At 37.9% G+C, this 25025-nt stretch overlaps 1 protein-coding gene and 2 long non-coding RNA genes across 11 annotated transcripts in view; 2 read left to right on the top strand and 1 right to left on the bottom strand.

The window, feature by feature from the left end:
• The window catches only part of ODAD2 (outer dynein arm docking complex subunit 2), a 234698-nt gene that overhangs the window by 209319 nt on the left and 354 nt on the right, over positions 1-25025 (bottom strand). For 5 of the 8 annotated variants that reach the window (XM_072825581.1, XM_072825578.1, XM_072825579.1 and 2 more), the window contains exons 2-7: positions 21045-21305; positions 14579-14736; positions 11527-11719; positions 10797-10903; positions 10482-10618; positions 8030-8146 (exon numbers count right to left, since the gene is read on the bottom strand). In XM_072825581.1, the coding sequence (XP_072681682.1) occupies positions 8030-8146; positions 10482-10618; positions 10797-10903; positions 11527-11719; positions 14579-14736; positions 21045-21268 (936 nt within the window). In that variant the 5' untranslated portion in view covers positions 21269-21305. Of the gene's footprint in view, positions 1-8029; positions 8147-8372; positions 8513-10481; positions 10619-10796; positions 10904-11526; positions 11720-14578; positions 14737-21044; positions 21306-25025 lie in introns of those variants that run through there. The other 3 variants (XM_072825582.1, XM_072825586.1, XM_072825584.1) reach the window with 3 other exon arrangements.
• Positions 1484-24882, top strand: LOC140633274 (uncharacterized). The gene is made up of 3 exons (XR_012030911.1): positions 1484-1621; positions 24319-24404; positions 24581-24882. It is a non-coding gene; the product is annotated as an uncharacterized lncRNA (long non-coding RNA).
• On the top strand, positions 8541-10599 carry LOC140633272 (uncharacterized). 2 transcript variants are annotated; one of them, XR_012030908.1, is made up of 3 exons: positions 8541-8631; positions 9079-9194; positions 10233-10599. It is a non-coding gene; the product is annotated as an uncharacterized lncRNA (long non-coding RNA). The 2 variants fall into 2 exon arrangements; XR_012030909.1 differs by having other exon boundaries at positions 9079-9754; positions 10334-10599.

The raw sequence follows: 25025 nt of genomic DNA, 5'->3' as shown, positions 1-25025 counted from the left end.
ATTGCTAGAACTCATACAGCAATTCGGTAGCGTGGCAGGATACAAAATCAATGCCCAGAAGTCAGTGGCATTTCTATACACTAACAATGAGACTGAAGAAAGAGAAATTAAGGAGTCAATCCCATTTACAATTGCACCCAAAAGCATAAGATACCTAGGAATAAACCTAACCAAAGATGTAAAGGATCTATACCCTGAAAACTATAGAACACTTCTGAAAGAAATTGAGGAAGACACAAAGAGATGGAAAAATATTCCATGCTCATGGATTGGCAGAATTAATATTGTGAAAATGTCAATGTTACCCAGGGTAATATACACGTTTAATGCAATCCCTATCAAAATACCATGGACTTTCTTCAGAGAGTTAGAACAAATTATTTTAAGATTTGTGTGGAATCAGAAAAGACCCCGAATAGCCAGGGGAATTTTAAAAAAGAAAACCATATCTGGGGGCATCACAATGCCAGATTTCAGGTTGTACTACAAAGCTGTGGTCATCAAGACAGTGTGGTACTGGCACAAAAACAGACACATAGATCAGTGGAACAGAATAGAGAATCCAGAAGTGGACCCTGAACTTTATGGGCAACTAATATTCGATAAAGGAGGAAAGACTATCCATTGGAAGAAAGACAGTCTCTTCAATAAATGGTGCTGGGAAAATTGGACATCCACATGCAGAAGAATGAAACTAGACCACTCTCTTGCACCATACACAAAGATAAACTCAAAATGGATGAAAGATCTAAATGTGAGACAAGATTCCATCAAAATCCTAGAGAAGAACACAGGCAACACCCTTTTTGAACTCGGCCATAGTAACTTCTTGCAAGATACATCCACGAAGGCAAAAGAAACAAAAGCAAAAATGAACTATTGGGACTTCATCAAGATAAGAAGCTTTTGCACAGCAAAGGATACAGTCAACAAAACTCAAAGACAACCTACAGAATGGGAGAAGATATTTGCAAATGACATATCAGATAAAGGGCTAGTTTCCAAGATCTATAAAGAACTTCTCAAACTCAACACCAAAGAAACAAACAATCCAATCATGAAATGGGCAAAAGACATGAACAGAAATCTCACAGAAGAAGACATAGACATGGCCAACACGCACATGAGAAAATGCTCTGCATCACTTGCCATCAGGGAAATACAAATCAAAACCACAATGAGATACCACCTCACACCAGTGAGAATGGGGAAAATTAACAAGGCAGGAAACAACAAATGTTGGAGAGGATGCGGAGAAAAGGGAACCCTCTTACACTGTTGGTGGGAATGTGAACTGGTGCAGCCACTCTGGAAAACTGTGTGGAGGTTCCTCAAACAGTTAAAAATATACCTGCCCTACGACCCAGCAATTGCACTGTTGGGGATTTACCCCAAAGATACAGATGCAATGAAACGCCGGGACACCTGCACCCCGATGTTTATAGCAGCAATGGCCACGATAGCCAAACTGTGGAAGGAGCCTCGGTGTCCATCGAAAGATGAATGGATAAAGAAGATGTGGTTTATGTATACAATGGAATATTACTCAGCTATTAGAAATGACAAATACCCACCATTTGCTTCAACGTGGATGGAACTGGAGGGTATTATGCTGAGTGAAGTAAGCCAGTCGGAGAAGGACAAACATTATATGTTCTCATTCATTTGGGGAATATAAATAATAGTGAAAGGGAATATAAGGGAAGGGGGAAGAAATGTGTGGGAAATATCAGAAAGGGAGACAGAACGTAAAGACTGCTAACTCTGGGAAACGAACTAGGGGTGGTGGAAGGGGAGGAGGGCGGGGGTGGGAGTGAATGGGTGACGGGCACTGGGGGTTATTCTGTATGTTAGTAAATTGAACACCAATAAAAAATAAATTAAAAAAAAAAACAAACTAAGAAAGAAAAAAAAACATGTAATTTTCTTAATAGGTAATTATTTGGTAAAATCCAACATCCATTCCTTTTTGTTTTGGTTTTATTTAAATTTAAATTAGTAAACATACAGTGTATTATTGATTTTGGGGTAGAATTTAGTGATTCATCAGTTGCATATAATACCCAGTGTTCACTACATCAAATGCCCTCCCTTAATGCCCAACATCCCATTCTCCCATCCCCCACACCCACCTCCCCTCCAGTAATCCTCAGTTTGTTCTCTATAGTTGAATGTCTTATGGTTAGTCTCCCTTTCTGTTTTTATCCAATATCTATACCTAATAAAAGTTTTCAACAATCTGAAATAAAGGGGAACTTCTTCAATCTTATAAATGTCATATACAGCTAACACATACTTAATAATGAGAAACTGAAAGTTTTTCCTTTACCACCAGGAGCAAGAGACTACTTCTATATAATTCTGTGCTGGAGGTTCCAGATAATGCATTAAGAAAAGACAAAAAAAGGCACTGAGACTGAAAAGGAAGAGGCAAAATGATCATTATATACAGTCAATATAATCACATACATAGGAAACCCTCTGAGATCTATGAACCAGACACTAAAACTAGTAAATGTTTCAGAATATAAAAATGATATATAAAAATCAAGTGAATTTTTATATAGTAGCAACAGATAATCACAAATTAAAATTTTAAAACTACCATTAACCGTAGCCTTTTTAAATAAAAATTCAACTTTGAAGTTAGATTCAACTTTGAAGATCTAACTAGCTTTATTAATTGATTCATGAAGCCAGCAGCATCCCATGTAGCTAGCAGACAAATGTTCCACTGAGCTAAACAAAAGAAATAATTTTAAAGGCAGAGAGACCATTTGAAAAAAGGAATTTATTAGCAAGGAATGTATTGTTTAGACAAGGTTGCCCTCTTAAGAGAAGCAGAAGGGGTAAATCAGTAAATATCCTAGTATTGACCAGGAAATTCCAATTGACTTGTTATAAGTTACATTCCTGGGTGGTTGAAATTGCAGTTATTTAGGTATAAATAATAATAATATAATATAATATATAATAATATAATTCTTGAGTGTTGACTTGGCCTAAGTAATGCCACTTTAGGCCTGTGGTTTTCTTTTTTAACACTCTTAAAATATGAAATATTTATAAGTAGGTTTCACGAGATATATGCAAGACCTGTGCATTGAAAATTACAAAATATTGCTGAGAAACTGAAGGCCTAAATAAATGGCGAGACATACTCTGTTCATGGATTGGAAACCTCAGTATTGTTAAGACATTAGCTCTTTCTAAATTGATCTATAGATTCATCATAATCTCAACCATAATTCTTTCAGGCATTTTTTAAAAGATTTTATTTATTATTTATTCATGAGAGACACAGAGAGAGAGGCAGAGACATTGGGAGAGGTAAAAGCAGGCTCCATGCAGAGAGCCTGATGTGGGACTCGATCCCGGGACTCCAGGATCATGCCCTGGGACAAATGCAGGCGTTCAACAGCTGAGCCACCCAGGCATCCCATCTTTCAGGCTTTTTATGAAGAAATTGACAAGCTGACCTTAACATTCTAATGGATATGCAAAAGATGTAAAATAGACAAACAAGTTTGAAAAAGAAAACATTGAAGGACATATACTACCTGACTTCCAGACTTATTATAAAGCTACAATAATCCAAAGAGTGTGCTACTGGTATAAAAATAGACAAACAGATCACACCCATACAAACGGACAACTGATTTTAGACAAAGGTATAAAAGTAATTCAATGGAGAAAGGATGGCTTTTTCAACAAATGGTGCTGGAAAAACTAGATATTTATATGCAAAAGAAAAAAAAGAACTTTGATCCACACCTCATATTATGTACAAAAATTAAATTTAAAGGCCTTAATGTAAAACCTAACATTTGAAAACTTTTAGGAAAAAAACACTGGAGAAAATCTTTCTGATACTGGGTTTGGCAAAGCTTTATGAGATACAACACTATAAAGAAAAAATTAACAAGTTGGACTTCATTAAAATTGAGGACATTTGCTCTTTGGAAGATATACTGATTGGAGAAAGAAATGACAAGCCACAACCAGAAGATCATATTTACAAGCCATATATCTAATAGATTACGTAAGCCAAAAATATATATAAAAGAGCTCTTACAACTCAGTAAAGAAATCAAACAACCCAATAAAAAAAAACTGGGTGAAAGATCTAATAGACATATATGATATATAAATGGCAAATAAACATATGAAAAAATGCATTCAAGAAATGCAAATTAAAACCCAGTGAGATATTAGTACACACACCTATTAGAATGTCTAAAATTAGAGGACTGACCATACCAGTTATTGACGAATATACAGAAGAACTGGAAGTCTCATACATTGCCAGTGTGTATGTAAAATATTACCACCGCTTTGGAAAGCAGTTTACCCATTGCTTAAAAAGTTAAGCATGCAACCATATGATCTTGCTGTTTATTCCTAGATTTTACCCCAAGAGAAATGAAAGCATATGATCTGTGGAGATATACACCTGGAAATAAAATGTTAAAAATATGAGACCTTAAATTTTAAAGATATGTACAATGTTTTGAAAATAAAAGAATATTTGCAGGTGGGTGACAGAAAAGAAAATCAGAGGATCAATCTCAGAAGCCCAACACCGAACTAGTAAGTTTCAAAGAGAACAGAGAAGAAGGAATGATTAAAGATGTGATACCAAAAAAAGTATTTTTCTAGTTTTGAAGGACATATGTCATCATTAATGAAAAACAAACAAAACCAGCACCAACCATATCATCATTAAAATTACAGAACATCTGGAATAAGAGATCCTAAAGGCTTTGTTAGATGGGAAAAGTCAAAACAGGCCACGTAGGAAAAAAATGCCTCTAAAATTCTAAGTAAAAATTGTTTTTGAACTATCATTATAGAAACAATAACAGAGAGAAAAATAAAGATATTTTCATATGCTAACCCTCAATTTTTTCCCTGTTATATGCCTCTTTTACTCAGGAAGCTCCACCAAAATGATGGGATATACCAACAAAAGGAAAACTAAATGGAAGGGAACTTCAACATAATAAAGACCATATATGAAAAGCCTACAGCAAATATCACATTCAGTGGTGAAAGCCTGAAAGCTTTCCCCCAATATCAGGAATAAATATGGAGATAGTGTTCACTGCCTCTATTCAGTGCAAAATCCTAAAAGGTCTAGCCATAGTAATTAGACAAGAAAAAGAAATCTAAGCGGCACCGGGCAGGCTAGGAAGCCTGCCTCTCCCTCTCCCTCTGCCTGCTACTCCCCCTGCTTCTGCTCGCTCGCTCTTTCTCTCTCTCTGTTAAATAAATAAAATCTTAAAAAAAGAAAAGAAAAAGAAATTTAAAAACACGCAAATTGAAAAGAAGTAAAACTATTTGCAGATGACATGATCTTTTATGTAGAAAGACCTAAAGATTAAAAAAAAACTGAGTTAATAAATGAATTCAGTAAAGTTGCAGGATGTGATTTTGAATTTCACATTCAAAAGCCAGATCTGATTTCAACACTAAAAAAAAAAAAAAAAACAGTTCCATTTCTCCTCATTAGCAGTGAACAATCAAAAAGGAAATTAAGGAAACAATTCCATTCAATAGCATCCAAAAGAATATAATGCTTAGAAATAAATTTAACCAAGGAGGCAAAAGAAGACACTGAAAACTATAAAACACTGCTGATAAAAAAAGTTAAAGGAAACAAAAACAAATGGAAAGACACCCCATGTTCATGGATTGGAAGAAATAATATTGTTAAGACAACAATGTTATACAAAGCAATCTATAAATTCAATGTAATCCCAATCAAAAGCCTAATGCTGTTTTTTTGCAAAAATGGTAAAACCAAACCTAAAAGTCAAGGGAACCTAAATAGCTAAAGCAGTCTTTAAAAAACAAGAACAAAGTTTGAGGAGTCATACTTCTCAATTTCAAAACTACCACAAAGATAGAGTAATCAAAATAGTATGGGACTTGTATAAGGGCAGACAAAAAATAATAGAATAAAGAGTCCAAAAATAAACCTCTACATCTATGGCAAATTGATTTTCAACAAGGATACCAAGAACTTTCAATGGGGAAAGAACAATCTCTTCAACAAATGGTGCCCGGAAAACCGGATATCCACGTGCAAAAAGAATTAAATTGCACATTACTTTACTTACACCCTATACAAAACTTAACTCAAAATGAATCAAAGACTTACAGAGATAACACCATGACATTATTAGATGAAAACAGGACAAATCTTCATTACCTTGGCTTTGGCAATGGTTTCTTATGATACCAAAAATATAGGCAAGAAAAAATGTATTTGTTGGACTTTATCAAAATTAAAAATGTTTGTGCATTAAAGAACACTATCAAGATGAGTGAAGACAACCCACAGAATGGGAGAAAATATCTGCAAATATTCTATCTGATAAGGGATTAATAGTCACAATATATAAAGAATTCCTACAACTCAACAACAAAAGACTACCCATTTTTTAATGGGCAAAGGACTTGAATAGACATTTCTTAAAATAAATATACAAATTCCCAATAATATGGAAATATGCTAAACATTACTATTAGGGAAATGGAAATCCAAACTATAATGGAATACCATACTTCATACTTACTAGGATATCTATAATAAAAAAACACACAATCACACACAGAAAATAACAAGTATTGGTGGTAATGTGGAGAAGCTGGAATCCTTCTACAGGAGCATAAAATGGTTCAATCTAGGTACAGTTTGGTACTTCCTCTAAAAGTTAAATACAGAATTAGCATATGACACAGAAATTCCACTCCTAGGTAACCTCCAAAATTAAAACAGGGACTCAGTTACTTGTAAGCCAATATTTATAGCATTTTTCACCATAATCAAAAAGTGGAAACAACCCAAGTGTCCAACAATAGATTTACTGATAAACAAAATGTGGTTATATACACGAATGGAATATTATTCAGCCACAAAAAGGAATGAAGTTCCGACACACGCTACAACATGGATGGACCTTGAACATATTATGCTAAATGTAATAAGCCAAGCACCAAAGTACAAATTTACGATTCCACTTCTCTGAAATACCTAGGAAAGGCAAATTTATATTTGATTAGAAATCGAGAAACCAAAAAGTAGATTAGAGGTTCCTAGGAGCTGGGGAAGTAGGCATGAGGAGGTTACTGCTTAATGGGAACAGTTTTAGTTTGAGATGATGAAAAAGATTTGGAAATGGACAGTAGTAATGGCTGCACATAATTAATGCCACTCAGTGATACACTCGAAGTAGTTAAAATGACAAATTTTATGTTTTGTACAGGTATTTTATAACAACAACAAAGGAAAACTAGAGTCCAGGAAATAGGTGATCAAACACCAGGGGAAAAAAACTCACAGGATGATGACAGAGAGACGTTTCAGGACAAGAGCAGCAGCAGAATAGTAAGAAAATAGAGTGCTCTGGAAGTGGCAGTGTCAGAAGGAAAATAACAGATCTGATAAACTGTCTGATGTAGGATTTGTGGAATTGACATCATCTTGAGAATCAGCCTGGGGCTTAAGTGTATCACTTTAGTATTTCTTGCATATTGCTTCTTACCTACATCAGCTTCAATCAAGATTTAATAACTGTATTAACTGATTCCTTTGTCCATCTCAAAAACTATTTCAAAAACCATGCAAGACACAGAGGAAGTACAGTTCTTATGCATATGCAGTTGACACACTTACTGAGACAATCCAACTAGTTAGTAATCATGGGATGCCCAGAAAAGATAAAAATAATCAAAACATCTAGGCTTCATTAACAGGGATGACTGCTTTGTTCTTAGCATTATAAATTCAAAAGGAAAGATGAAAAGTGCTTTTTTAGAAAGCAATCTGACATATTTTACACCTATTACCTAAAGAGGTTCAGAAACTTCCTTGAAGTACTCCACTTATAATATTTCTTATGTAATATATTGTGAAAAACTCTCTAAAAATTATAAACAGGGTCCAAAAATAGAATTATTCTCAACAGAAGGTAACATGTCAAGTAACACTATGCTATGATATTTCAAGATTCTGTAAACTTACCTGTTTAGACATATTTTCTGAAAATTTTGCCGATTTTTCTTTTAAAAATGTGACAAGGTCTTTATAAATTTCACTTTTTCTCTCATAATTAATTTCCCCCTCATCTTCTGTTTTGCCCTTTGGAAGAAAAAGTTTGGTGCAATTATTAATGTAGTAGCATTTGAACCTGATCAATACATCACAACCCAAGGCCACATATTGTTTTCTTCTCTCAAGGATCCATGTGGCAGTTTTTATACATCAAAAATATGGGCAGAATTCTTCCTTCTTAAAGTTATCCATTTGTCCGTCCATCCACTCATCCACCCATCCATCATCCATCCATTATGCTTTTACTGAGTACCTCCTATATGCATGTAGGGCATTTTGCTAGTTAGCAAAGAATGGAGAGCTTCCTTCCCTCTGCACTCCTCTAATGCAAAAAAACAAAACACACACACAAAAAAAAACATTATGACTTCAAGAGAATCTGATGAAGTCATAAAAGGTCCCAAGATTAGAATGCCACCATAGAAAAGCTTGTTTCCATTTGTCACACTCTGTTCTTGTTCTGTGTGTAAAGAGGTTGCTATGGGATTATTTTCTAGAGTTACAACCTCCATGTAAGCACCTGACACTCCAACCTTTGTCTCCATACCTCTTTCTTTTTGTCTCTTTCCTTTCCTCACCTATCCTAATAGAAAAGATTTGGCTCTGCCTTAACCAAATGTATATATAAAAACCCATAGTGTGCTTTTTATATATACGTAACCACACACATACACAAAACATCATATACACCCATATAACTCAGGCGTGCCATGCATTTTGTCGTAATTATTGAATCATGTTCCTTATCTTTCATTCTTGAAATTGAGAGGAACACTTAGATATTTCCATATCAAATAAAGGTATATGTAGATTAGTAGCTCTTGATAGAAACAAAGTGTCCTTGCCCCACTCTAGAAGGTCAAAGTCTCTTATTTTCTGATTGGAAATTTCACTTTCTTAGAGTATCAAAACAAACCAAAGGCTAAATCATATTTAGCTCATCTCCCCCCTCTGTGCAGATATAATCTGAGAAGATCATGCTGAGAAGAAATGCACCATAAGGCAAGTCAGATGAGATGCTTGCTGGTCATCAAGAAAGTGGCACTCACATTTTGAAGCCAATCCAAACCAAGAGGTAGCAATTCTCCCAACAGTCCCCTGTGATGAGGAATCCCCACTAAGGATTTAGGTTCTCCCTGCAGATATTGCCTGTGAGGCCCCACATTACATTGAGGACACCAAGGGCATGGTTGCCAAGGGGAAAGCTGACCACCTAGTAAGTTCAGTGAACAGGTATGAGACAAAAAATAAAATGTGTTCATGTGGAAGATTCAGAAGGCCACCACCCTGCTTAGTGCTCAGGGGTGGGAATCTGGAATGCTGTGTTTCTCCCTTGTCAGCTTCAGTCAGCTTCAGTTAGCAGCAAGTAAAAGGAAGACTGTAAAGCTGGAGGAGGGAGAAAGGGACTGCTCCCAGCTCCTCGTCCCCTGTCCCCAGCAGTGAACCCTGGCAGTGGCAGCTGCTTCCAGTAGCAACGGTTGGTTCCAGTTCCCAGGGGTTTTTCCCTATGTTCCCAGAACCTGGCTCATTACAACTCCTTAGAATCCCATTACAAACCAACCAGGTCTCCCTCTTCCAAGGTCTGGGTCTCAGCTCTGCTGGTTCTGCAAAGATCCTCTCCTCTGAGCTCCTGAGGTACCAGCTCCTGGGCATTGTACTCCTCTGACATCTGGGTGCCAGTTTCATGAGACCCCCCTGTGCTCCAGCATAGCCTGGAAGCGACCATTCCTCAGAGATATGGATCCCAGCTCTGTGGGAGTCCCCCCTCTGAACTCCCAAGGGACCATAACCAATGTAAGCAGGGTCCCCTCCTCAGAGGTCTAAGTCCCAGCTCTGCAAGGACATCTTCTGAGACCCTAAGGAACCAGCACAGCCTGGTGGTGCTCCCTCCCCAGACACATGGGTCCCAGCTTCTTGGGGGTGCTTCCTCCAAGCTCCCACATTTTAATTCCTTCCCTTTGTCCTCTCAACGCTTAGGGCAAAAGCTATAGTTACTGCTTCTGTGTTACCTCAGCCGCCTCTTATTTGCCCGAATACTTGTATAATTAATTAATTAATTAATTAATTAATCAATCAGTGAACTGATCGTTACAGAGGTTTTCATTTTATAAAGTGGCGTGGGTTCCTTTGACGGTCATTTCTTAGAAGACTGATTTAATGACCTGCAATGGGGAACACCGAGGCTCATTCTGAAATGGTTTTGGATTTGCTCAGCAAACACATAGCAAAGGGATCTGCTTCAACCCAACAGAACAGAATCGCATTTTCTGTGGCCATCAGCATTCAGTCCTGGAGACATGCCTGCATTTACAGAGATGGAGCCAAGCACCAAAGTCAACATGGTTCTTAAAAAATTACTTACACCATTTAAAAATACTCCTTCTGTACTACAAGTAACACACAGAGTTTCAACATCATGGGGTTTTACCAGCACGTAACAAATTTCTCCATGAATTTGTCTCCAAGGTGGGGCTCGACATCCATTTGAAAATTCATAATCTGAAACCAATTATCGATCAATTAAAAGGAGCTCTGAAAAATAAAATATGTTATCTTTAAAAAGAAATAAATATGATTACAGTTTTTTTCAAATACTCAATCCTAATGTAGCTATTGAAGCATTTGGAAATAATAATTATTTTACATAACACAAAGCAAATCTGAGAATAATAGAAACCTGAAGTATAGTCAATAGATTCCAAGACAGTTTGTTCTCCTTTTCCTGAGAAATGTTTCAGCAGTTCTATATCGTTCTTAACAGTTGTTGGGTTTAAACAGATTTGTCTGAAATGAATGATAAGAAATGCATTTTAACACTCTAAAAGAGAATCTCCAGAAAACAGATGAAAATATACCATTTTAGCAAGGGGGGAGGGCTGGTGGGAGGAGGAATATCACTTTTTATAATTAAAATTGTAGTCAAATTATACAACAACAAAAATGTTGCAGTTAGTTTTAGCTGTGTTATAGCCTTACAACACGGTCAAGACATCAAGAAACCAGTGATTCATATTTAATGCAACATTAAATAAACTCGTTTAAAAATTCATTTCATTTCTTAGTGGTAATAGCATAATACTAGAAAAAAAACTACAAAAATGAACAAGTTTTAAACCTTACAAAGTCTACATGATATTTGCATTACTATTTAACCATCTATTTAATTGTCTGAGGAGAGTGAAAATAACAAGGCCACTTCATGTCCTCAGAATCAGGTGAAACCCCATAGAAAGCTCTAGCAAAGCTAACAGTAAATCTTTACATTTTAGAATTAGAAATATCCATGCAATACCCTAAATCTACTGTTAAATCAATAACAACTCCTATAATTTGTGTATGTTTAAAAAAATTCTGAAAGCATTTTTTGTAACTAACTTTTAGAGGTTTCTTTTTTCTAAAAGACTCACAATGAAATATGTTTTAGAGAATGATTCAGTAGGTGCAGATCCAGTTGCTTAAGCAGCATGCCAACCTTCATCTTTATCTCACTCTCAGGATCTTCATCTTTGGTAATTTTATCAAGAATATTTACTGTGGATGTGTCTTCTTTCACCGTGTTATAATCCAAACCCAGGATTTTTGTTACAGGATCTCTGTTAGCTGATCAAACAAGTAAATAAATAAAAATGATTCTCTTGTCTTCTGTTGTAAGAAAAATAATGACTAACAAGTCCTCTGAAGCCCACCCAAATGTGCTTCCTTCATTAAGCTTTCTCTCATGGACCCAATTTGAATTAATCTCAACTTCTCAGATTCTACTGCATTTAGGAACTTTCTTGTACTCCTTGAGATTCTCTACCTTGTACTGCAGTATCATCTATCTATATCATATCTCTAATAAGACAAAGAACAAGATATTCTTTTTTTTTCTTTTTTTTTAATTGACTGTAGGGCATTGTCCAGCATGGTCATTCAATTAGTGTATCCAGAATTGATTTGAAGATAGAGAAATACTGGTCTCCTTAGAAGAATCATCACTAGAACTGTGTGTGTGTACGTGTGTGTGTGTGTGTATGTAACCACTGAGGCTTAGTGTTCACCAATGCTTTCTTTCCAAAACAGCATGGTTTTCTCAGTCTAAAGATCTACCACCAGTCTTTTCCACCTGTTCAAAGTGCTTATATTTTCTTTCTTTTTTTTTAATTTTTTTTTATTTATTTATGATAGGCACGCAGTGAAAGAGAGAGAGAGAGAGAGAGAGAGAGGCAGAGACACAGGCAGAGGGAGAAGCAGGCTCCATGCACCGGGAGCCCGACGTGGGATTCGATCCTGTGTCTCCAGGATCGCGCCCTGGGCCAAAGGCAGGCGCCAAACCGCTGCGCCACCCAGGGATCCCTCAAAATGCTTATATTTTCTTTTTTTTTTTTTTAAGAAATATTCTTTTTTTTTAATATTTATTTATTTATTTATTTATTTATTTATTTATTTATTTATTTATTTATTTATTTATGATAGACACACAGTGAGAGAGAGAGAGGCAGAGACATAGGCAGAGGGAGAAGCAGGCTCCACGCACCGGGAGCCCGACGTGGGATTCGATCCCGGGTCTCCAGGATCGCGCCCTGGGCCAAAGGCAGGCGCTAAACCGTTGCGCCACCCAGGGATCCCAATGCTTATATTTTCAATGCCTTTTTATGTTCAAGTTGGAAAAACAAATCTGGCCAGTACTCACACACATACCAAAGTTACAGTGAAAAACTCCAATACTAATTCATGATCAAGGCTGACATAGGTGTGAAAGTAGACTCTAGAGATGGTTAAAACAGAATTTGGTGAAAGCCAAAGAACCATGTAGTTGCAAGTGAGGAAGAAGAGGGCAAAGCCATATTTGGAAAGGAGGAATTTAAATAAGATGAAATATATATGTATTTGAACAAGGAGGCCCATGGGACTAGTTCAGAAAGCTCCACCTGATTGAAATGAGAGAAGCACAGTGATGGCATTAACTCTGCAGTGGGAGATGGACTCTGGCACCAGGAAATAGCAGAAAAGGCTTAGGGCTTCTTAGAAAAAAACACACAAGGGGAGGGGCAGGGAAAAGAGATCTAGGAATCATCTACTTTTTGAGCATCTCAATCATCCTTACAGCAGTCATCTCATTAAGACTCATGGAAAAAGGTATTATATGAATTCTGGGGAAAGACACAAACCTGCCCCCCAAATTGCCCTGCACCATGGAATCTGGACCCAAAACTAAGAGTTGTACCTAGAGCTCTTACAGAAAGGACAAAATGCAGCAAAGGATACACATTTAGCCAAACTAGATATATAGCAGCCAGTCTATGTATTAAGTTCATGCACTAAGTTGAAATTAATGCTATTACCAACCTCCTTGAATTCAACTTTACTCTTAAGATTTCATTCCTCCTCAGCAGGGTAGCTATGAGGTATAGATAGATAGATAGCCTAATAATGAAGAGTAGGCAAGAGATAAGAAAAGGCTGCTGTCCTAAGGTTCACATCTTTTTTTAAAAAAATATTTTATTTATTTACTCATTCATTAGAGTCATAGGGAGAGAGGCAGAGACACAGGCAGAGGCAGAGGGAGAAGGAGGCTGCAGGCAAGGAGCCCGATGTGGGACTCTGATCCCGGGTCTCCAAGATCACACCCTGGGCTGAAGGCAGACGCTTAACCGCTGAGCCACCCAGGCATCTCATAAGATTTACATCCTAAAGAATATTTTTTTTAAAGGTTCATCTTCCCACGTCATAGCAGTAGACACAGCAAAGAATGATTAGAGGCAAGACCAGGCACCTCATGCTTGAGTCCTTCTAGTCACATGATTCCAAACAGGCAAAACATGTATATGACACCATTATGTACTGTTAGGTATTTCTACTCATAAGAAAAATTCAGAAAACAATTGCTCCAGGCAATTGGTCACATTCTTTTACGCATGTTAGATGCTTAGACAATAATGAAAATCTACATCCTTAATGAAGAGGAAAACGTTTCCCATTGAGTGAATGTAACTACCTCCACAAAGCTATGCAACCTACAAAGGAACATTACTGAGACCAATGGAAAGTGAGATTACTCTGGGCTATCTTTGCTGCATACATTTTAGAGGAAACCGAGCATCATCCGTCACAGCAGGCCTGAGGGTAGAGGGTGGAGTTTGGTGCAGGCCCCACTAATCTGTCTTCTCTCCTGTGTAGACCTTAGAGGATACAGGCCTCTGGTCTTTCCAGAAGTGAGGAAGCCTCTCTTTAAACCACATGCTAAAATTAGAAATCTAGAAGCTTGCTAGTGGTAAAGTATTAGGCCTTTCAGTTTAAAGTAGAAACTTGATATGAGCATGACATTCAGCCAAGAAAAATGAATGACATTTTTACAAAGTCGAACATAGGACTTTTTGCCTTTTAGGTCACGGAACTTTTTTCAAGAGACTGCAACTCCCCCTCCCCCATGATTATGTTTCTAAAAGTTCAAGTCATAGACTGGAGCATAAATATCACCTTTGATACAAGCCTGTGCTTCCTTCAGCTTTCTGTCTTTGGCAATAAGCAGCAAACGTGACAGCTGCCCCAAGCTCCTGATCTTAATGTGTGGCACAGAGAGAAACAGCAACGGCTGCCCATCTTTATCAACTTCTTCTGACTTGACTGTTGTTTCACTAGGAAATAAAAATAAATAAATAAATAAATAAAATCTTAAGGTTACCTGGATGCTAGTGAAGTTAAACATAAGACATTTTGACAAATCATCCCTCTGGCTCATTATAAAACACAAAATATAAGTACTTCTTGTTAAAAGCTCATGTCTTTTCCTCATTTGTCCACACTCAGATCCCTAAGTTCCCAGGCTTATTAGCAACCATAGTTAGCAACATGATATACCCAGGAAGAACATTTTAAGCCATGTCTTGAATACTTACATGAACTCAATCACAGTTTTTGGTTTTGTTTTTCTAACAATGTGTTGGACAACTTTAAAAAAATCACTGGTTCTACAGGACCATTCATGTTTTGGGGATTTCTAAAGTTATTTTATTTATAAAGTTTACACCACAGTAATTAGTGGTTAGAAATCTTCTTGGCTACTCTGTGTTTATGAACAAAAAGCTATAAAAAAGAGAAAGAGAGAGAGACAAACTAGGTTCCCTCTGTGGATTGTTTTCCCACTCCAAACCCTCTAATTTGGTTTACTTTAGGATAATAAGCAGTTTTTCTAAATGGACTTTTCCTGATCAGAAATTTCTGGGTCTCCTAGATTTGTCTTTCTGCCCATTTTAATTATTTTTTTAGGTCAGCATTTAAGAAATATTAAGATGTTTTTACGGCAGTGATATTTCTATAGATTTCTACCACGTACAACATTAACTAAGCTACCTAGGTTTTTATTAGATATGGATATCCCTGGAAAAATGCTCTCCTCTTAAGACCTGATCTAACATATTTTAAATTGTAAGGCAGATAAACAGATGTGGTGTATTGCCAGTTCATCAGAAAAAGTAAACCTGACAGACTCAGACTCAGATGTACTACCAGCACGATTTCACTAGAAAAGGAAGAAGATAGAGATCATGGAGGCAGACTAGTGGCTTGCCACGGATGTCCACATCCTAACACCCGAGGCCCACAAATGCCTTATCTTACATGGCAAGAGAGACCATGCAGATGGATTAAGTTAAGGATCTTGAGATGGGAAGACTATTCTGAAATGTGCAGGAGGGTCAAGTCAGAAAAGCCAACGTGACATGGAAACAGGGTTCAGAGTAACACAGAGCCAGAAGCTATGGAATGTAGGTGGCCTCCAGAAGCTGGAGAAGACAAGAATGGATCTTCCTTCAGCCCCCAGAAGGAACACAGCCCTGCCAACGCCTTGATTTTAACCCTACACACTTATTTTAGTCTTTTCACCTCCAGAACCCTAAGAAATTAAATCTGCATTATTTTAAGTCACTAAGTATGTGAAAATTTGTTACAGCAGCAATAGGAGGCTAACACAGGGACTTTTACAGGCTTTCCCACTGTTCTTCCAGCAGTAACTTTCATAGTAACTCACATAGGAAGTAACTTACATAGTAATTGTACACAGAAGGTACTCAATAAATAGAAGAGGAATAAATGAATAGAAGATTTCTAGGCTGACCAGTGATGTGTGTTGTATACAAAATGTGTGTTTTCTCTAAAATAAAGCTTTTGGAATAATGTCTTCAGGTTTGAGATTTCTTAAAGGTCTGTGCCGGGTTGGTCACATGTGCTAAGTGGATGATGACAAGACTAAGTTATAAGCTGACTGAATGCCAACAATATCAAGCCACTGAACTTGAGAAGGTGAAACTCCTGGTAAGATATGGGAGAAGTCAAGGGCACAGGACACATATTTCATTGCTCCCACCAGTTGAAGCCTGTAACTCAGCAAAGCAGTAGGAACTAAATGCCAGCTCCAGGGAGGATGTGGAAGAGCAGGTTTGTTTCGGGGTTTGCAGTTTCTAATACTGGAAGAAAGAGATTTTGGAAAGAAAAAATACTATGCCCATCTTGTGAGGTCAAGATAAATGTGCTGCAAATGAAATCCACTGACCTGATCAAAAGACTTTCAAACTGTAATTGTGGAGGGCAGCTGAAAATACTATAGCTTTATGCTATAAGGTGAGAGAGCAGAAAAATGTCACATTTATTTCATCCCCAGTGTCTAGTTTAGTGTCCAGAACATAGTAATTACTCAATAAATGAGCCTAAAAAATAACAAGAGATATAAAGCTACAGTTGCAAAACTAGTTAGTAATTCTCAGGAACAAAAAACAAAGAGCTCAAGTAACAAACGTTATGGCCATCGATTTTAATAGCATAACTTGGACATTTCACCAAAATATGGGGCACCCATGTGGCTCTGTTGGTTAAGTGTCTGACTCTTGGTTTCTGATCAGGTCGTGATCTCAGGGTCATGAGATCAAGCCCTGGTTGAGCTCCACAGTCAGTGAGGCGTCTGCTTGTCCCTCTCCCTTTGTTCCACCCCCCCATCTGCTTGCTCTCTCTCTCTCTCTCTCAAATAAATAAAATCTTTTAGAAAAGAAGTTTTACCAAAACATAATAATTATCATCTCATAAAACAATACAATTTTAAGATCAGAGATCATGTAACTGATCCTTCATGACATTGATAAGAGAACTAGAACAAGAAGGTAAAAGGATCAAACAATGCCCATTACCAAGGAGTATTGGGAAGTCAACAATAAAAAAGATGCCTGTAGAGATTTACAAAAGAAAAAAGAAAACTAGGAATCAGAAAGGTATGAATTGTGAGGGCGGTGGGCAGGACAGGGGGAAGAGGGTCACTGCTCGGGGCTCAACTCCTCATCTACACAGCACTCCTACCAGGAGAGAATTTTGTCCCAACTCAGACATATCATTGAGACAGCAGAGAGACATTAGAAGCTAAAATATCACAGTATTAAAGCTGACATGAGTCAAAATCGTAATTTTACCAAAAAAGAAAAGAACTGATAATAACATTGTCACTAAGTGATTCTGAACACTTATCCAGTCTTTATATTTCCTGAGCTACATTCTAATGAGTCAAAGCAACTGAGCTCTGTATACCACCACCATATGGTGTTAATCATTGAAGGGTGTCATTTGTCCTTAGCTTACAGTGGACTTGGGTTTCATTCTGGAGTGTTTTAGAAAGATTAGTTATCTCATTCTGTCTGATAAGAACAAAAGCAATTGAAAATGGTAATACAAGGAGACCTATGATTTCCATTAGAATGAAAGTGGAGTTATTTTCCCCAAAACAATGAACACGGAAAGACGATGACCAGTGTTATTATAGAATGAAGGGTTGTACATTGGAAATGATTCTAAAAGAAAAGAGTAAGTCATCTAACATGTGGACAGTGCCATGCCTATCTACTCAACAATGATCTGCACAAAAGAAGATGGGTGACGACATGTAAAACCTTTTTTCAGTGCATGATGAGCAGATCAGTTTCAATGTCAGATGTCTGTTAGCCTAATTCAGAAGAAGGCTGATCAATTTTTTAAGGACTGCCGCAAAGAGTACATTTGGAGATGTGCAACATCAAATGAGAAATGAGGCCTCAAGTGCGAATATAAAAGAGATCAACAAAAGAGGGTAGCTTACTTACTTCAACAGACTTTCCATGTAAATAAAACTGACTTGTTTTGGAACAAAAGGCTGAGAGAACATATAGTCCCAAGAGGAAGAAGAAATATCCTAAAACATCCAATAATATTGTGGTTTGGTAGAAATGCATCCAGAGGCTCCAAACTCAAAGCCTTTATGATGACTTAGGTATCCATATTTATGTGGACTTACAGAGCTGAATCCTATCTGAAAGGACAGCAGTTGACCCTCCACCCTTTAAATAAATGAATAAAAGGTGTCCCAAGGGCCAGCAGCCTAAGCAAGAACAGTGCATGTGTACAAAAGGGCAAAGAATGAGGTAGCCGGGACTCTTTTAATGGTATGTTCTTCCAGCCATTGAGGGCATCTCTGGTCTATATCACTTTTGTTATGTTGGTGGACACAGCATACCAAGTGGCTATGGGTTGCTGACAGTTCTTTGGTTTGGGGGGGTGGGGGTAGAGCAAGGGGAGTGGTCAAGACTTGGATGTGTAAACATTTAGAATTTTCCATAACTACCAAAATCTCAGCTGTATCCTTTGCCTTCTTCAGGACTATCAGTACCCACCTGGTTTTCATCCAGCCACAATGGCATGGTTTCCTTCAACTACAACAAATGCTACTTTCAGACCCTCTTTTCCCTTCCGACATCAAAGATATCACCAATAAAAGTCAGAAATAAGAATAATGGATAGAAAAACTGGCCCAAGGAAAAGGTGTCCAGTAAATTTGACAGAAGGAAGACAATCAAGAGGTAGTTGGTTCAAAACATATATGTGCCAAAATGTTGAGACTTCCTGCTTAAGAGGGACCTCTATGCATAAAGACTGTATGAAAAAAAAAAAAAAGACTGTATACAGAGGTATAAGAATGGAAATAGAGCAAAAAGCAATTGGATAAGGATAAAGAAAGAGAAACAGTGATATGATTGAGGTATGTGTAACAGCCCACCTAAGTAGGTTGCAGATGTGGTCATGTTTGTCCTTGGAACACAAAATAAATAGAGGTAAGATACAATGAGGCTCTTGATACTCTTATGACATCTGCTTTAAATCCATCTCTGTACTAAGTAGTTCATATGTTTTTGAACTATATGGTTTTGCAGATGAGTTCATCTTTCAAAGGTTAGAAAAAACAACATGTGACACTACACTGAACTTAAGTGGGAGCAATGAATAATGACAAGCACTTTGGGAGGAAGTGACCATAGGCAGAGTTAGAAATAAAATACAATTTTAGAAAAAGGCTTCAGGAAATTCAGAGAGAAGGTAGAGCATGACAACAGAACCAAACACTCCTGAAATACAGTTCAAAAAAGGTTTTTCAGTACTAAAAATGAAATTCAGAGTTTATTCTCACAAATAATCCCAAAGGGAAAAAGTGGAAAAGGCATCTATAAGAAGATTTGACTGATTAGTGACCTGTCTTTGATAATGTCACACTTTAAAAGTTCATATGCGGGATCCCTGGGTGGCGCAGCGGTTTGGCGCCTGCCTTTGGCCCAGGGCGCGATCCTGGAGGCCCGGGATCGAGTCCCACGTCGGGCTTCCGGTGCATGGAGCCTGCTTCTCCCTCTGCCTGTGTCTCTGCCTCTCTCTCTCTCTCTCACTGTGTGCCTATCATAAATAAATAAAAAATTAAAAAAAAAAAATTTAAAAGTTCATATGCAAAATTAAGGAGGAACACGGTGGCAGAAAAGAGGATCCCGATGCCTGAAAGTGGAAAATAAACTGAAGCTGACCAAAACAACAAAAAAGATTTACATATGCAAATGTCAATTACTCCTATATAATTATGATTACATTTATATAAATACATATATATTTTTTATCTAAGCTCTCTAGAGCTAAGTTGACAGCTCCCTGTTTGAGGTAGAGGTAGGTTTTTCTTAAATCTCAGATTTGGAAGGTTCTCATTTCAGGACAATGCTAATTGCTAATTAGCCTCTCCCATATATTGAGGGAAATTTACCACTCCCCAGGAATTAATAGATTTTAATACCAGAAGGGATTTTGCCTATAGCAGAGGTCACAAAACCAATGCCTACTGACACCTGTAGGGTTGTATAGATGAGTGGAAAGCCCAAACATAAAGCAACAACAATTGTTGGAGTGTGGTGAACTCAAGAATGCATCCCCTATCAAAAGAAATTCAAATCAAAATTTAAAAATTAGGAGTGCCAGGGCACCTGGGTGGCTCAGTGGTTGAGCATCTGCCTTCAGCTCAGGTCATGATCCCAGGGTCCTGGGATTGAGTCTCACAACAGGCTCTCTGTAGGGAGCCTGCTTCTCCCTCTGCCTGTATCTCTGCCTCTCTCTCTGTGTCTCTCATGAATAAATAAAATCTAGATAGATAGATAGATAGATAGATAGATAGATAGATAGAAAGAAAGAAAGAAAGAAAGAAAGAAAGAAAGAAAGAAAGAAAGAAAAAGAAATAATTAGGGGCGCCTGGGTGGCTCAGTCGGTTAAGGGTCTGCCTTTGGCTCAAGTCATGATCTCAGGGTCCTGGGATAGAGCTCAGTGTCTGGCTGGCTCCCTACCCAGCCAGGAGTCTGCTTCTCCCTCTGCCCCTGCCCCTGCTCATCTTCTCTCTCTCTCTCTCTCATAAATACATACATACATACATACATACATACATACATACATAATTTTGTTGTGCTAAACAGAATGTTCCCAGATTTCAGCAGAGTGCCTCCTGATTGCAATTCCTGGGTCAGAATATTTCTGAGATTCACAGATGTTAAATTACTTGCCCAAAACCTACAACTCATTTATCAAAATATGTACAATAAAGACATTAAACTCTAGAAGCTCTTTACCAGCTTACCTGACAATATATCCTGATTCAAATGCTGAGGGGTCCAAGTTTGTTTTCCATTCAAGTGGTTCTACAAAAACATATTTTGCTTCTTGAGGATGTTTGTAGATAAAACTCTCCACAAACATCGCAATTTCTTTCAATATCACTTCATTCAGTGGAGTAATTTCCAGGGTTCTGGTCCCATATCCAGCAGCAGTCCACTGTGCAGACCTTGTCAGAGCCACCCCCATGCTCAGTCAATGCTCAGATCTGAGCTCACCACACACCCTGCATCAGAGTGGAAAGAGTTAGAAACACAGGATGGCAATCACCTTTTTCCTGGAACCGTTCTCACTTTCAAGCCTTTAAGCCATCCAACACATATTCTGCTTCTTAATCTTAGTGGTCAATTTTTTTTAATCATCAAATTGCTCCTTAATGCAACAGAAATATTCATTTTTACTGGGCTAGCTCTAAGTAAAACTGACAGGCACTTGGATTTTCTAGTATCTATTTGCCCTAAGCAAATAACTTTCTCATTTCCCTGGGCCCCAGAAAGAAAAGCTCAAATAACTGGGCAGAAAACAGAAACAGAAAACTCCCAACAGTGGAAGGAAGAGCTGGGGGAAGATGGCATTTTGGTCCAACAGGTTTGCTGGAGCCAAAGGCTCTTCTGGGCTGGGCAGTGCATAATTTAGAACCATGCTGTCAAACTGAACTCTGTTATTCTGACTTTCTTTAAAAAGAGAACATTATCTGCAACATTGAGTAAAAGCCGAGTTAGCAAGCAAGTTCTCACTGTGAACATTTAAGGCTTTTTTTTCCCTGATAGTCTATATTTGTTTGATTTTTCACTAATAGGATCATGAAAGGCTTCCTTCCAGAATATTAGAATGGTGATAAAGTTAAATATAGAATAGAATTAGCTTTCCCCCATTATTACTAAAGCTCCGAAGTACCAGGACCCTTCGGAAATGACTTGGGGATTTTGGGTTTTGTACTGCACTAAATCTAGTAACAGGATATCTAGATCAGTGGCTCTCAATGAGGCAATACTCATAACTCAGAAGTATTATTAAGGATATTTCATTATCAAAATGATAGGAAGGGGACATCATTGGGATTTAGTAATGAGGACCAAGAATGTCAGACATCAGGGCACCCGGGTGGCTCAGTGGTTGAGTCTGCCTTTGGCTCAGGGTGTGATCCTGGGGTCCCAGGAGCGGGTCCTGGGATTGAGTCCCGCATCAGGCTCCCCACAGGGAGCCTGCTTCTCTCTCTGCCTATGTCTCTGCCTCTCTCTGTCTCTCATAAATAAATAAATAAACTCTTAAAAAATAATGTCTGATGTCCTGCAATGTGCACAACAGTCCCCAGACAGAATTATACTACACTCTTTAGGCATCTGGTGGGCGAAAAACTTCAGATAAGTAATACCTGCGCTAAGAATCTAACTCCACTTTACAATCACAAAGTAATTTTTCCACAGTTTTGACATACACTGAATTTTCCAGGATTGCAACTATCATGTAAGTCGAAGGAAGGTTGTATATATTCTGTCTTATATGGAAGTCTACCAAGAGCTCAGTATTTTGGAAAATCACACCATTGATGGCCATGCTGGTCACACAATTTAAGTTTCAATGATGTGTTTACATCAGCCTGCATTTGGAGCTACTGCATTCACAGTATATAATTCTATGTAAGGCTGGAGCACCTGACTACTTCACTACATATTCTAGTGTAGTGGTACCTGAGCATTTACATACTATTACTGTATTGCAATTATTTACCTTTTAATTTTCCTTTATTTTACAGTTAGGGGACATCATTGGGATTTAGTGATGAGGACCAAGAATGTCAGACATCAGGGCACCTGGGTGGCTCAGTGGTTGAGTGTCTGCCTTTGGGCTCAGGGTATGATCCTGGGGTCCCAGGAAGTAGCCAATATCATTTTGATAATGAAATATGGTTAATAATACTTCTGAGTTATGAGTACTGCCTCACTGAGAGCCACTGATCTAGATATCCTATCTACATTTAAAGATATCCTATCCTACATTTAAACTATGCACACATGTAGAATTACTACCTAGAATTTTGATTTTGGAGTAGCAAAGAAGGCATTACAAAATATTTGTTATAAAAAATGATAGTTCTCAGGGCTAAGAATGGCTGATATATGTGTACATAAATAGGTATATATATTTTTATATCTGTGTATATATTTATATATACAAATACATACAATTATAAAATATATATAATTAGGGTACAGATTTTTTTGTGTGCATTTATTTTAGTATTCTAGTAGTTTGTTTCTATTGCTTGATTCCAAACATGTAAGCCTGTACTGATGCTTACATCAGTAACACTGTTGAGTTTGCCAGTATTAAGAGAGTAAGTGCAAGCTAAGAATAAGTGCAAACAGCTTTATCACATATAGAAAGTCTTATGTGCACAATTTATTTTTAATCTTAAGCATACCACTTGTTTCAGTGGTCTTATAAAACTACAACATGTGTATCATTTCCTTCTTATACTTTTTAAAAGGAAAATGTGGACATACATAGATTATATAAGACTGTAGCAGCAGTCAACACCCCATACAGCAACTTCCTGAAAGACACTTTAAAAAGAGCTAAGAAATGCAAAAAGGTCTTCATCATGATAAATTTCTATACAAAAATAACACGTTTGTATCTCTTCAAATTGTTTTTCTAAATCTGGAAAGGCAGGAGCTGCAACAATGAACAGGCTTGATTTGAGGTCTAAGAAAATTTCAGGAGGGTCTGGGACAACCCAGAAGGCAAAAAATATTATTAGGGGGGAAAAGTGTATCAAAATCTTGAACAAGATAGGTAGAAAAAGCCTTTAAAAATGAGAGTGAGAGCAGAGAGAGAAAGAAAGAGGGACAGCCTGGGTGGCTCAGCTGTTGAGCGTCTGCCTTTGGCTCAGGGCATGATCCTGGGTCTGGAATCGAATCCTGCATCCAGCTCCCTGTGAGGAGCCTGCCTCTCTCTGTGTCTCTCATGAATAACATCTTTTTTAAAAAAAAAGAGAGACAGACGGACAGAGAAAGAGAAAGAAGTACTTTGTAGGCGTAAGTGAATAAATTACAAAAAGAAAACAGTGTAATCTAAAGCTTTTCATGTTAAGTCTAGGACATTTCTAATAGCCTCATTTAGCAGGAGAACCGTATTTATTCCACTAGTCCCAGGGGTGTTAAAAAAAAAAAAAAGGTCTGTGTAACTCAGGTAAAAATACAAAACTAAATTTTTTTTTTTTTTAATCAAAACAGGCTGTTCCCCAGTTTCTACCCACTGCCAATCCAGGAGTCCTTTTGGCCTAAGAACCACAGTTACAACGAATACACATGAATATGTAGTAAGTATCTTTGAATTAAGGTGCGACTGTTAAAAAGTTTAATGATTAAATGGAGAAAAGTTTCTGTGCACGTGTTCTCATAAATGGAAAATCATTTATATTCATTTTGTCTATTATTCTACTCATTTTCTGTCCGAATCAAATCACTGTAACACAGCTTGTTTTTCTTTTTTAAGGATTAGCTGCAAGCTTCCCGTAGCATTAAAAAAAATGAAACCCGTCCGTGAATAATTTCTGTAACGCTCGAGCAGAAACAGAGCTAAGGGAAGGTGAGCATCCACGCTGAGATCTAGAAATGTGGCTGGTAACACGGATTGGGAGTCGGCGCATACACGTGCCATTCTGGGAATGATGAAGCTACAGAAAAATCAGAATTTCAGAACTGGCATGTGCAGGGCCCTGAATCCACGTACACTTAAAGCCTGCGTGAAAACACCGAGCAGACGGCGACAGGCGTTAGTTAGAGCCGGAGCTCAGTCTGTAGGGGTGAGGGGGCAGGGGGCGCCGGCAGGAAGGCGCAGGGAGGAGGACGGTAGGTGGAAGGAGGGCGAGCTGCAGGGGCGGAGGGTAGGAGGACGGGGAGGCGCCGGGAGTCGCCTGAGCCGCGGACAGAACGGGTCG

Source organism: Canis lupus, chromosome 5 (genome assembly GCF_048164855.1).
Source record: "Canis lupus baileyi chromosome 5, mCanLup2.hap1, whole genome shotgun sequence".
NCBI lineage: Eukaryota > Metazoa > Chordata > Mammalia > Carnivora > Canidae > Canis > Canis lupus.
This window is presented reverse-complemented; position numbering and strand designations above follow the sequence as displayed.